Source organism: Theropithecus gelada, chromosome 16 (genome assembly GCF_003255815.1).
Source record: "Theropithecus gelada isolate Dixy chromosome 16, Tgel_1.0, whole genome shotgun sequence".
Taxonomy (NCBI): Eukaryota; Metazoa; Chordata; class Mammalia; order Primates; family Cercopithecidae; genus Theropithecus; species Theropithecus gelada.
Genome location: NC_037684.1, coordinates 40,415,838 through 40,429,022, shown reverse-complemented (window position 1 = coordinate 40,429,022; position 13,185 = coordinate 40,415,838). Strand labels below are relative to the sequence as shown.

The 13,185-nt window shown below is 49.1% G+C and overlaps 1 protein-coding gene across 1 annotated transcript in view; it reads right to left on the bottom strand.

Moving 5' to 3' along the window:
• Positions 1-796: 796 nt before the first annotated feature.
• Positions 797-13,185, bottom strand: part of CACNG5 (calcium voltage-gated channel auxiliary subunit gamma 5) — a 51,852-nt gene continuing 39,463 nt past the window's right edge. The window contains exons 2-6 of the mRNA XM_025363116.1: positions 8,655-8,953; positions 7,117-7,203; positions 5,489-5,629; positions 1,612-1,757; positions 797-1,300 (exon numbers count right to left, since the gene is read on the bottom strand). Coding sequence (XP_025218901.1) covers positions 1,043-1,300; positions 1,612-1,757; positions 5,489-5,629; positions 7,117-7,203; positions 8,655-8,850 — 828 coding nt within the window. The 5' untranslated portion in view covers positions 8,851-8,953 and the 3' untranslated portion in view covers positions 797-1,042. The remainder of the gene's footprint in view (positions 1,301-1,611; positions 1,758-5,488; positions 5,630-7,116; positions 7,204-8,654; positions 8,954-13,185) is intronic.

Genomic DNA, 13,185 nt, shown 5'->3' with positions numbered 1-13,185 from the left:
ATTCCAAGTCTGCCTTTGTTTGAACTCAAGACGTACCAGGTGTCACCAAATCCAGCTCCCACTCTCAGGCAGCCTCTTCAAAGGCTACCTTCCACTTAGGTGGTTTAGCTGTCTACAAGATTCCATCTTAGGGCCTTGGTCCAGAAATATTGACCTTGTAAGGGGGCAGTATCCCCAGGACCAGAAACAGGATCTGGTAATAGGAACTCAGATCAGCCCAATTCTAAAATTCTCATTGTCAGAATCAGTTATTTGGGTTAAGGCATAAAAGGCTCTTGTAAAATATGTTATCAAAGGGCCATACATATTATCATGTCTTCAGCCATTAACACCTCTTTGTGACTTCATCAGTGTGACCTCAGAGCCACCCTTAGTCCCTTAGGGCCAGGGCCCAGGGCAGCTGAGTTCTGGTGTGAGGCAAGGAGAAAAGGTTCACAGCCTGTGTCGGGGAGGGAAGAGCACAGACAGGTGTGTCACGTGGAGGGACATGGGTGACAAAAAGGGAGAAAGGGTTCAGAAGGAACACTGCCAGCTTGACGTGTCTAAGCCAGCCAGACCTCTGTATCAGAGTTACCTTTCGGCCGGAGGGTGCAGACCTTGAACGTGAATGGCCAGGCCAGTTGGCAAGTGCACAAGTCCAGCTGCATCTGTGTAGGGAGCTTGGCATCTCAGAGCTGGCCCTGACCTAGGGCCATGAAGTTGGGGGTGCAGGAAGAATATACAGAGGGAATATCGGTTTCTCCTGGGCTTGCAGGGAGCTGCTGGCTTCCTGGAGCCACTGCTGTGATTGGCACTCACATGGGCGGGGCTTCTCCCATGTTCCCAGACAATCAGCTTGCCTGCAGACTCCAGACTCCCACACCCACGCTGGGGCAGTTAGAGCCCTTCTGGAGAAGCTGGGAGAGGACTGGGGTCAAGTGACAACATCTAAGCATGGGTGGCCTGGGCCTGTCAACCACAGGCCTGGGGCTCAGGGGTCACCTGGAGAGAACAGGAAGGGTTGTTTGGCCACCCACAGTCCAGGGATGCGGGAGGCCGAGGCTCAGCAGGGCGAAGAGGACATCTGGTCATAGTCAGGGCACTTGAGCAAGGCAGGGTAGTTGCTGTTCATCTGCAGGGAGGCCTCGCTGGAGATGTCGGAGGGGCTGCGGCCCCTGACCCAGGCGTCTGGGTGTAGGAACTGGCCTGAGTAATCGGAGCAGTTGCTCAGCCGAGGGCGGTAGAAGCCAGGGTGGGGCCTGTACATGTCCTCCGCGGTGTACCGCTTCATGAACAGGTACACAGACATCACCCCGGCACTCTACAGGGAGAAGACAGCAGAGGACAGCTCGCTGCTGGGGCCTGCCTCATCTCCCCTGTCTGGGGTTTGCACAGGACACAGCTCGAGTAGGGTGGGAAGTGAACGTGGGGACAGGAACAGGGCCCTGGGGACATCCTGGTTGGAGGAGACCCAGGAAGGTAAGACTGACACATTCTGGGATGAGGAAGGGAAGTAGGGTGGGTGGTCCAGGGTCCAAAATGCTTGTGGAATGTCCCCTCTCCCCACTCTCCCTGGCTCAGTGGGGCGACACCCAGCCCCAGCCTATCCCTACTTAGGGTGACGGGCTTTACCTCCGTTAAAAGGAAGGAGATGGCGGCGAAGGCAAACGACCACCCATACTTGTAGTTGAAGTAGGTCTCTGCGTCTTTGGTCCTGTTGAGCATCTCGTCGTTAATGCTGGAGATGTAGAGCACCAGGCCCACCACGAGAGAGAGGCCTGGTTGGGCAGCAGGGAAGAGGGGAAGTTTGCTGAGGTGGCACCCACCTCCCTTTGCAATTCAGGAGCAAAGCCGCCGGCCTTGGGGTAACAATGCTCTCAGTGGAGTTCAAAGGAGAGCAGAAACTTTCCTCCCGAGCACCCTGTTTAGACCAGCACCTTCTAGACAGCAGATAGTTTCAGGGAAGAAGCTCCTATATAGCTGCCCTCCTAAGCCATGGGCTAAGCCCAGTCATTCTCACCCTGCTGTGCGTATCTGCCACACAGGCCTGAGCCCCAGCTCTGGACGTTCTTATACACCTGGTCTGGGATGAGGACCTGGCACTGTATTTTCTTTTTTTGAGGTGGATTTTCACTCTTGTCGTCCAGGCTGGAGGGCAATGGCGTGATCTCGGCTCACTGTAACCTCTGCCTCCTGGGTTCAAGTGAGTCTCCTGCCTCAGCCCCCCGAGGCTGGGATTACAGGTGCCTGCCACCATGCCCGGCTGATTTTGTGTTTTTAGTAGAGACGACGTTTCTCCATGTTGGCCAGGTTGGTCTCGAAATCCTAACCTCAAGTGATCGCCCGCCTCGGCCTCCCAAAGTGCTGGGATTACAGGCGTGAGCCACTGTGCCTGGCACTGCATTTTCTTAAGAGGGCTGTGAACCACTGAGCTAGAAAGTGGCTTTTACAGAACTGAAGGGTAAAATAGGCCACCTGGGCAGAGAGAGCCAAGATGGTAGGTGGCACCTATCATTGTGGAGTGCCCCCATGTGGTCCATGGTCTATGTAACCCATTTGACCACAAGGTGTGGCCTGTCTGAGATCTTTAGGTAGGGGAGGTAAAGGGAGTTTGTCCAGATTTTGGCAAGCTTTAAATCGGGAGGCCAGGGGGGACCAACCTCCTACTGCCATCATGCAAATGACTGCCTCAGGCATCAGTTCTATCAATTAGTAGCTGTAATTGAATCAAGACATAATTAATTACTCTGTTTTGAGCTGTTCAGGTTTAATTCCACTCGCATTATTTTATGAAACTAGGGCATCTGGAAGGATGAATGCTAAAGGAAAATTGGTGTGACTGAAATCTTCCTAGTACTTATGTTTGAATCATTGGTGCCCTAAATGAACCCTCTCTATTGTTATCATTGAAATGACTTCATGTGGCCCATCTCAATCCTAGATTTCTGATCCTGTAGCCCACTGCTGAAAAACCTCATGTATGTCAAAGCTACTGTTTATAGCTTTGGCTATCATGAAGTTCACAGAAGGAAAAAGAAAAAGCTTAACCCTAGGTCTGTACCTCTTGGACTATGTGGAAATTTCACCATGGAAAGGCTGGTCTGATGACATTGCTGGTGCTCAATAAATATGTGTTGGGTTGATGCATGGAAGGGTGGAAGGATGGATTGATAGATGGAAGAATGAATGGATGATGGGTTGGTGGGTAGATTGAAAAATGGATGGACAGATGGATGGAAAGAAGTGTGGGTAGGTGTGTGGGTGGATGGATGGATGGGTGGGTGGGTGGATGGATGAATGGAAGGAGAAAGAAAGAGTGGCTCTTGGGCATCAGACTTTCTGACTGCCATCTGACTCCCAAGCTATGTTGACAAGAAAATATTGGGAAAAGGATCCTAAAATTACTTAGGAGTCAGGTGGTAATCAGAATGCTTGGTATCCAATAGCTGTTTTTCCTTTCTTTCCATCCATCCATCCATCCATCAATTATTCAAGCTATTCACTCATCCATTTTCCATCCAAACATCTTCTCCCCAGGATCCCTAACCAGTCAGTCCGGGGCACCTAAATTACATGCCCCAAGAGCCACTTCTTTGGCCCGAGTCATTATCTCCAAAAGAAAAGGTCTCCACAGGTCATCTTGAAAAGGAGAAAGAGTCCACCTTTATTTACTGTTTTCTTTCCCCTTCTCACTCTACACACCAGCTATGAGTAATCTCATCCATGTCCATGGATTCCTTTCCCACTCCCTAGGCTGATAGCTCTCCAATCTCTGTCTTTGGTCCAAGCCACTCCCATGAGCCCCAGACACTGACCTCTGGCAGCCTTCCAGACACCTCTTCCCAGATGTCAGAAGGATACCTCAAACTCAGCATTTCCCACACTAAACTCATGATCTGCCCAAATCTGCTCCTTCTCTCTGTGATCCCTGAATCAATGATGTGATATGCCATCTACCCAGTGCCCAAGCAAGAAATTGGCACTCACCTTGACTCTTGCCTGGAAGCCTCATCCTAGTTCTGTTGAGTTTACCTCTCGAATGTCACTCGAACCCTCTCATTTCTTTCTTCTCCACCATCAACCCCCTGTTTGGGCCATCACCTCTACTATTGGAATAGCCTCTTGCCTAGTCTCCCTGCCTCCTGTCTTGCTTCCCTCCCTGCCTCCATTCCCCAGCATGGTCATTCTAAAATCCAAACCCAATCGTGTCATCCCTTGGCTCAAAATCCATCTAAGGCTTCTCCTAAAGTCCGAAATCCATAAGATGACCTCAGATGCCTTCCCCAGTCTCTCTTCTCACTACAGTTTTCCTTGCACCTGCCATGATGAGCTATGATTACACTCAGTTCCCCCAATGCTTCATCCTCCCTCTTCCCTCCAGGCTACTTTTCCACCCCCACCCCCAACCTCACTTCTTTGCCTAATGCTTACTCATCCTTTAGCTTGCCTCCTCCTGGTAGTCTTCCATGACCAATCTTTGCCCTGAGTTTCAGCCACTGGTCTTGACCCCCATTGCAGTCCTTGCTGGCCACCATTCATAGTCCTATTCACACTGGGTTCCTATCTCCTGTCTACTGTTTGTATCTCCCATTACACTGCCCTTTTTGTAGGCAGTGATGCCAGCAGCCAGAATAAGTCCTGGTAGATACCATGAATGAATAAAAAGAAAACTGAAGTACAACCTGGCATCAGTCCAGGAAGACAAGTCCATGTTGAAGGGGTCTAGGAGGGTTTATGGTGTGGTGTGTGACTGGAGAGGGAAGGAGACAGCAGGAGTCTCGGGAGGACAGCTGGGGGATGGGGGGGAGGGGGTGAAGGATCCATTATTCCAAAGGCAGATTGTGTTTAATATTCATGCACAAATATGAAGACATAGCCCCTCCAAAAACAGGAATACTCAAGATAGTGGGAATTAAAAAGTCCTTGGGGGTAGTGATGTGTGGAGTGAGGAAGGAACCCTGGGTTCCAATCCCAGATTTGCCTGAGGGGAGCCTGTGCAGTCACCCCTCCTGTGGAGCCTCTGTTGCTCTTCTGGAAGATAATAATGGGCCCAGGGTCCTCAGATGTTTCCTCCAGCTCTGACTCAATTCTGTTTGGATGACTGACTCAGCCTGTCCTGATTCCAGGAGTTCCCAATGCAGAGTCATTTGGGAGTTAAACAGCAAAAGTCCAGGGTTGCCGGGCATGGTGGCTCATGCCTATAATCCCAGAACTTTGGGAGGCCAGGGCAGTTGGATCGCTTGAGCTTAGGAGTTTGAGATCAACCTGGCCAACAGGGAAAAACCCTACCTTTACCAAAAATACAAAAATTAGCCAGGTATGATGGCAGGCACCTGTAATCTCAGCTACTTGGGAGGCTGAGGAAGGAGAATTGCTTGAATTCAGGAGGTGGAGGTTGCAGTGAGCTGAGATCATGCCACTGCACTCCAGCATGGGTGCCAAAGCAAGACTCTCTCCAAAAAAAAAAAAAAAAATTCAGGGTGCAAGGAAAGAAAACAACACAACTTACCTGAGAGGATAAAGAAGATGCCAGAGACAAAGGCCAGTATTGTCCGGTGGGGACGGATGTGTCCAATGTTGCTCAGGATAAACCCAATGAACATGAAGAAGAGGCTGACCAGAGGGAATGGTGTGGCTGAGCGGATCATCTCTAATTAACAGGACAAAAGGGCAGCCTGTTAGTCTCCAGGCCTGACTCATTCCTCATCATTTCGAGTTGAGTGTTCCTGGCAGTGTCTACCAACAGGTCCTCAAATCCCCACCCCTGCAGGGGTTCCCCAGACTCTACCCCTATCAGGTGGCCTGGGGATCTCCCATTATTGGCAAGACTTTTGTCCCTGAGGTGGGCCTGGAAGGTCTGACTTCAAGTGTCAGCATCTTCAGGGCCTCTGTCATTTCCCCCAGGCATAAGCTGCTACCCTCCTGGGGGTCTACATTGTCTGCCAATATGGAGTCCATACTGCCGGCAAATACGGCAGTTGTGGAAGGGCCAGGTCATTCCATCTTGCTTCCTCTTCCAGGCAGATTCACCATTTCCTTGGGCAAGGGGTTGCTCTGAATGGTGCAGGGGACAGTTACAGCCTCTGTTTTCTTCAACTTGTAATTAGTTGGGTAGCAGTTCTGTTGGGGCTAGTCTTTGTCCCTGGTTCCTGAGAGATAACCTCTAAATTCTTGGAATTTTCCAAGGATGGGAGTGTCTCCATTATTCACAGTAGGTCTCTCAACCACACCTGAGTTTTTGCTTACCAGGTGACTCAGGATGGGGGCCAGAAACACCAACCATGGGATTAGAAGATTGGGGTTTTGAGCCAGGTGATATCAGTCTGGCCTCTAGGGAAGGTAAGGGGCTGGAGGGTGAGTTCAGTTACATGATCAATAATGTACTCAATCATGCCTATGTACTGAAACCCAATAAAAACTCTGGACACCAAAGCTCAGTTGAGCTTCCTGGCTGATGAACGCATCAATGTGTGAAGATGGTGACACAACCTGATTCCGTGGGGAGAAGACTCTGAAGCCCCACATTCAGGACCCACTCCCAGACCTTGCCCTATGTGTCTCTTCATCTGGCTGGTCCTGATTTGTGTCCTTTGTAATAAAATTGGAATGGTAAGTATAGCACTTTCCTGAGTTCTGTGAGTCATTTTTGCAAATTATTGAACCTGACGGAGTTATGGGAGCTCCCATATTTGGAACTAGTTGGTCAGAAGTGCAGGAGGCCAGGGACCTCTGAACTTGCAGCTGGCATCTGAAATAAGGGTAGTCATGCTAGGGGCTGAGACCTTAAACCTGTGGAGTCTCTGTTAACTCCAGGCGATTAGTATCAGAATAGCATTGCAATATTGCAAGTTCATACTGGGGGCAGAACTGACTCTGTTGAGGTCAAGGCCATAAAGTCAGGCTCCCTGGGATCCAGAGAGCTCAGTTCCCTGATTGATGCCTGGGTCAGTAGACTAGGAGACTCCAGCAACCTGTTTTCACTACTGGAAAATTAAGCTGTAGTGAACTCAGGTCAGCATACCCAGTGGAGTCTAAGGGCATTCCTCTTGAGAAATATGCTGGCACCCTGACTCTTCCCTCTGCCCTGCTCCTCTCTGTCCAGCCAGTGGCCCAGGTTGCCAGACTCAAGGCACTTACTCAGAACATTGACTGTGGACTCGGATGTCAGCTGGGTGTTCATGGGCATCACATATTCTATGGTGAAGCAACGCCCCCGCTCCTCACCTGTGGAGACAAGAATCACATTTCCAGGTCCTTCTTGAACATGGATTTGAAGTTAGTTCATTCAAATGGTATTTCCAAGTGTTTTTAGCATCTCTGACCTGCTGTGTCTTTGCACCTGAGCTGGATCCAAACCCTGTGGGGGTCCTGTCCCTGGCTCATAGCCCACAGCAGGGGTGGAGGCATGTCCTGACATGACAACCTTCCTGGAGAAGCACCTGTGTGAGGATGGACCCAAGCACCAAGAGTCACATGAAAAGAGGTTGGTATTGCAAACTCTCCATGCTGAGTGAACAACTGGTGCCATCTCACTGCGTTTGGCCAGATGGGGCTGACAATGGTGCATAGCTGACTTAGATTGTCCAGTGTGGGTGTCATGGAGCAGAACTCCAAAAGCCTTGTCAACTACCCTGGAAACCAGATCCTAGTGACTTCAAACTCCAGATTTAAGCACAGACCAATGCCATGCAGTCTGGGGCAGAAGAAGTCAGAGCTGGATGCTATTCCCATGGTAGACTCAACACCTTGAGATATCTTCCCTGCTAAATACTGGTGGGAACCAATACCCACTCCAACCCCCAAAGCTGTACTATAAAGCTGGGAGGAAAAAGGCTGGGAGAGCCAAACTGTGTGTCTTCCCAATGCACACATAAGTTACAGGTCCCTACCAAGAAAAGCCCAGTTGCCACACTGTGGCAATCCAGGCCAGCCCAGGCTTGCAGCTAGTCTTGTATGACTTGGATATGCTTTTCTTGTGCAGGGTAGTCTTGGGCCATGATAAAGGGATAAAGGATAGAATTCTTGGAGTGGTAACTTGAAGGGTTACAGAGAAGCCCTAGTGAGTAAAAAGGCAGGTCCAGATAAGTGCGGTCAAAACCTCTACCATGCAGCAGAAGCTGGAGGGACCTGCTCATGCATTTCCTCTGTGCCATTTTATGGAGGAACAGAGAAACTACCAAGTATCTTCTATTCTATAAACTAGTGGATGCAAGGAAGCTGAGTGAAGGAGACTTAACCTCTTTGAATCTTCATTTCTGTATTTGCAAAGTGGAAATAACAAGTACTGTCTTGCAGTATTGTTGGGAGGATTATATGGGATCAATACTTCAGTGAGCTAAGGCATGCATGAACATTTGAGATCTGTGCAGTGTCATTCGCATCCAGTCCTGGGAGCAGAGTGTGGGGAAGGCATAGTTACATTCATCTTTCAGGAAGGAAGACCTGGGAGGTGAAAAGACTGGCTCAAATGGACATTGAGAATCAGGACTTGAGTTTGGAACAGGGTCCCAGTCACTGCAGGAAGCACCACATATAGGGATGGTGCCCATATATAGGGATCATCCGTGGTGAACAGTCTCCTTCCAGCATCTCTTGGCCATCTCTTCCCAGGGAGGGACCTCTTGGGGCAGGTGATGTCAGGGGGCAGGGCTGTCCCCAACCCTGTGCACCTTTACCTGCAAGGAAGCAGACCCGCCAGAGGCCTGAGTGCAGGGACATCTTGATCTCGGTGCTCTGGTTCTGGGGTACAATCACACCCTCCTCCAGGTATAGCCAGTAGTCGGTGCTGACCGCGATACCCAGGAGGCCCAGGCCACAGACAGCAAAGACGCTGCTCAGCAGGGTCAGGGCCTTCCTCCCGCAGGCACTCATCTTCCTGGACCGTTGCTGGGCGGCCAGTTGTCACACTCCCACCAGCACGGACTGTGCTCTGGGGCCAGGGAGAGTGGGTGAGCAGGTGGCAGTGCTCACGGCTCTGAGAAGACAAAGATGAGGAGCCGGTAACTAAAGTCAACCCCCAACCTGGCTCAATGGATGGGTAAAGACCACCAGGCCACCCCCAGGACACCAAGTCACCGAAACAGAGGTGCCACCCTCTCCCCAACCCCGCAGCAATTCAGAGCATTCTTGGCATGCCACTGCAAGGACCCCCTTGTCCTCTCTGGGAGTCCCCTTGCTGGGTACTGCCATTCATTCATTCATTCATTCATTTCATTCATTCATTCAGCAACCCATTGTGCCAGACATGGGAGATACAAAAATGAACATGACACTATCCTTGTCATTGAAGGGCTTCCCATCTGGAAGAAAATATGCACCCCCAAAGCAATTAAATGCAGCCCTTTGAGGGCTGTGGTAGAGACCTGTCCAGGAAGTAGAGAGGAAGAATGGAGGAGAGCACTCTGCTGGGTGAGCTTCTCTGTGTTGAAAAGGATTCTGAGGCTCAAATACACTCTGTGAGAGATGCTGGCTCCAGACAGGACACTGGCAGCAGCCTTGGGAAGGAGTAGAGGGGCAGGGAAGACTTCTTGGAGGAAGGTATCCTCCTCATGTGACACTAATCAGATGCAGGACTGGGTCAACACAAGTAAAGAAGCCACACCACAGTCCAAGTGCAACAGCCTCCTAAATCCACCTAATCAGAAATGGGCTGACTCTTGCCTGCTCAGCACACTATGTTGGCAGGGGCCAGCTCTGAATGAGAAAAATAGAAGCTAAGTGTCTATGCAAGGTCAACCACAAGCCCCACCTGCTGATACCTGCCAGGGTCAGGCACTGGACTTGGAGCTAGAAAACAGTGGAGAGCGAGGCAGATGGATGCCAGCCCCCATGGAGCCCATAGCCAGTCTCAGGGCTCCTGTGCTCTGGCTGTAATCTAGAATCACCTAGGAAGTGTCTAAAAATCCCTGATACCCTGGCGCTGCTCCAAGAGATTCTGATACAACTGGGCTCAAGTGGGGCCTGGGCAATGGTATTTTTTAAATGTTGCCAAGTGATTCTAATGTGTAGCCAAAGTTCAGAACAATTGGTCTTTGCTACTCCAATATGATCCATGGACCAGTCACACGGGTATCACCAGGCAGCTGGTTAGAAAAATAGATTCTCTGGCCTTTCCAACATCCTAAATTGAAATCTGCATTTTAACAGGATCCAGGTGAGTTGTCTGCCTACTAAAATCTGAGAAGTGCTGTGCCAATCAAACAGGTGATGGCATTGTAATGTAGCAACTGCTATGATGGGGGAAAACCCAGGATATGACAAGAGCCCAGAAGGGGTCATTCAGTGGGGCTGGAGGGGGCAGGCAGAGCCATCTCTAGAAGAGGGTGAGGCCTGGGGCAACTCAGAAAGGTTGTGTCACCCAAGCCAGCCGTGGCTGCAAGTTTGCTATACACTGTCAGCATCTTTCACTGGCTCCTTGCAATATTGCAAAGTCAGAACTTTTGAAACGGGATGTTAGTGATGTTTAGGAAAGAGGTGCAGCAGCGCTTTGGTGCAGTCCACCAATATCAGGGCTCCAGTGGTGTCCTAGGGCCCTACCCCAGGGATGGTATCATGTCCCAGTTGAGATCCGAGGCACGGGTGGGTATTGAGACAGCTGAAAAGGGATAGAAGCCAGATTTGTCTGCAGAGTCTGAGTTGACCGTAGGAGGAGAGTGGGAGAGATTAGAGCCTCTTTGTGAGAAGGGGTTGGGCGGTGCACGCTGGCCCTGATTCCACAGCGCCCGCCCTGCCCTAGCAGTTGATCATGGGAAAGTTGATCTACAGAGTGAGCCACACATTGGCTTCCTGGAGACATGCGTGAGTCTATGTCCATGTTTGCAAGGCTGAAGAGCACAGAGTTTTAAGCCACAATGATCCTCCCTGTGTTGGCTTTGACAAAAGAGGGAGAAATGAAATGCCAAACAGTCAGCCCTCTCCATGCAGCCAAGTCATTGTCCCTGCAACAGGGTGGGCAGAGGGGAGCGGGACAGCTTGTATCTAGCACAGGTATCTAGTAAAGCGCCTATAAGCCCTGTGCTTGCAGCTGCGGAAGAGGCGACAAAATCAGAGGTGTTGCTGCTTGCAGAGTTTGCGAGCTGGAAAAATGGGAAACCACAGCATCCCGTTCTGACTGAAGGTGGGGTAGCATCATAACAGGCAGAACCCAGGTCCTGAGGAAGAGAAGCCGACTCCTAGGGGAGGCCCAGGGCAAGGCTGCTGCCAATTGGTGGGAAGCAGTCGTGACATTGTAATGATAGTATTTTTATATTAGTAGTTAGCCAAATACTGTCATTTACACTTGAAGCTCACAAAGTCCCAACATCTGCCAAAGGAAATGGAATTGAAACCCCAAAGATGGTTAGCAGGGGTAAGCGGATCAGTGGAGAACAAAGGGATATGGCTCCCATAGGCGAACAGAGCCTTGAACTTACTACACTCAACCATGCTACTAAACATCCATGTAAGGTTGGGAAATTAACCCCTCTTCTTTGGTTTGGATAAGGTGGTTTGTTTGTCCCCACCAAAGCTCATGTTGAAATTTGATCCTCAATGTGGCAGTGTTGGGAGGTGGGCCTAGGAAGGTGTCCAGGGTCACGGGATCCCTCAGGAATGGCTTGGTGCTGTTATCATGGTGGTGAGTTCTCTGCTGTGTTGTGATGCCATATGAAAGCCCTCATCACAGGCCAGGGATATGGCCTTGAATGTTTCAGCCTGCAGAACCAAGAGCTAAATAAACCTCTTTTCTTTTAAATTATCCAGTCTCAGGTATTCTCTTATAGCAACACAGAACAAATTAAGACACTCTCTGAAGCCTAATTTTCTCCTGGATAACATGGAGGAAGAGACTAATAATAAAAGCTAAAATATATTGAATGTTTATCATTGTTAGGCATCCTGTTAAGTACTTTACTCCCTATTCTAATCCTGGCTATTCTATTACCATCCCCATTTTACAAGTGAGCAAACTGAGATCAGAGAGGTTAAGAAGCTTACACAAGAGCACTCAGCTGGCAAATGGTGGTACCTGCAATTTGAACCTTACCTTGCCCCACTCCCAAGCCCTTTTACAAGGCTTGCATTCTCAAACTCCCACCCCCATGAGTTTATCCAAAGTGGGTTCTATGGAGCAATAATTCCATGGAATATTCTAGAAAAAGTGGTTAAAAGGAAGAAAGAAAAAAAAACCCAGCTTGTGAGAAGCACTGCACCTAGCTCTTGAAGAACTGCATTGCACATTATGGTAAAGACTTTGAAAAGCTTGATTAGCTTTGCTTATTTCAGTATTTTCCAAACTTAATTGAGAGAAAAAAAAAAAAAGACATCATGTTCTGTGAAACCCACTTTGGGAACCACACTACCTGCCACGAAGAATAGGAAGACCTGCCTTGCTCACTCCACAAAATTGCTGGTGTGATTAAACGTGACAGCAGATACGACTACGCTTTGAAAAAAATCTAAAGCATGATCCTGGCATAAGGTATTGTTATTAAGCAACAGTGGACTAAGCCCCTGCGTCTTGCAGAGAGAATGGATCAGAACTTCCGAAGCATGACTGCTGTTACCTGGTTGAAGCTGAGCAGCCAATCTTAATGTTAAGCTTGGCAGGGAGATGAAAAAGATTCATGTCTTGGAGATTTGAAAAGATGAAAGTGGAGAGGAGATTGGATCTTAATCTACAAAAGCAAGAAATGAAAGAAGAGGCTGAAAGTGACCTTGCCTGCCAGACTCGACAACAGCAGATCCTAAAGCCTGGAACAGACCTAGGAAAACCAAAAAGTTTCATCTATTTCCAGAGTATGTAATACATTTATGGAATGCTACCTGGGGTGAAAAACAGCAATCTTATTCATTACAAAATTATATCTATGCTTTTATTACGTAATCCTATTTATTTATAAATAAATAATGTTATTGACTGAGTATTGGTTAGCCCCCAGGCACTGTGCAAAGCCCTTCATGTACAGGGTTTCATCAGGACCTCACGATAACCCCATGAGTAGGTGGGATTAGTCCCACTTTGTGGATGGAGAAACTCAGGGTTACAGATGTGGAGTAGCCTACAGGAAATCATAGGTGAGTGGTAGGCTGGTTTTAAACCCTGGTCTAACTCCAAAGTCTATGCTTGGACTACATCATCTCCCTGCTGAAGAAATATGGGTTCAAAGAGTGTTGGGAAGAAGGAAAATCATCCAAAGTAGGTCACTCAGGCAATCTAGAAATGTATGA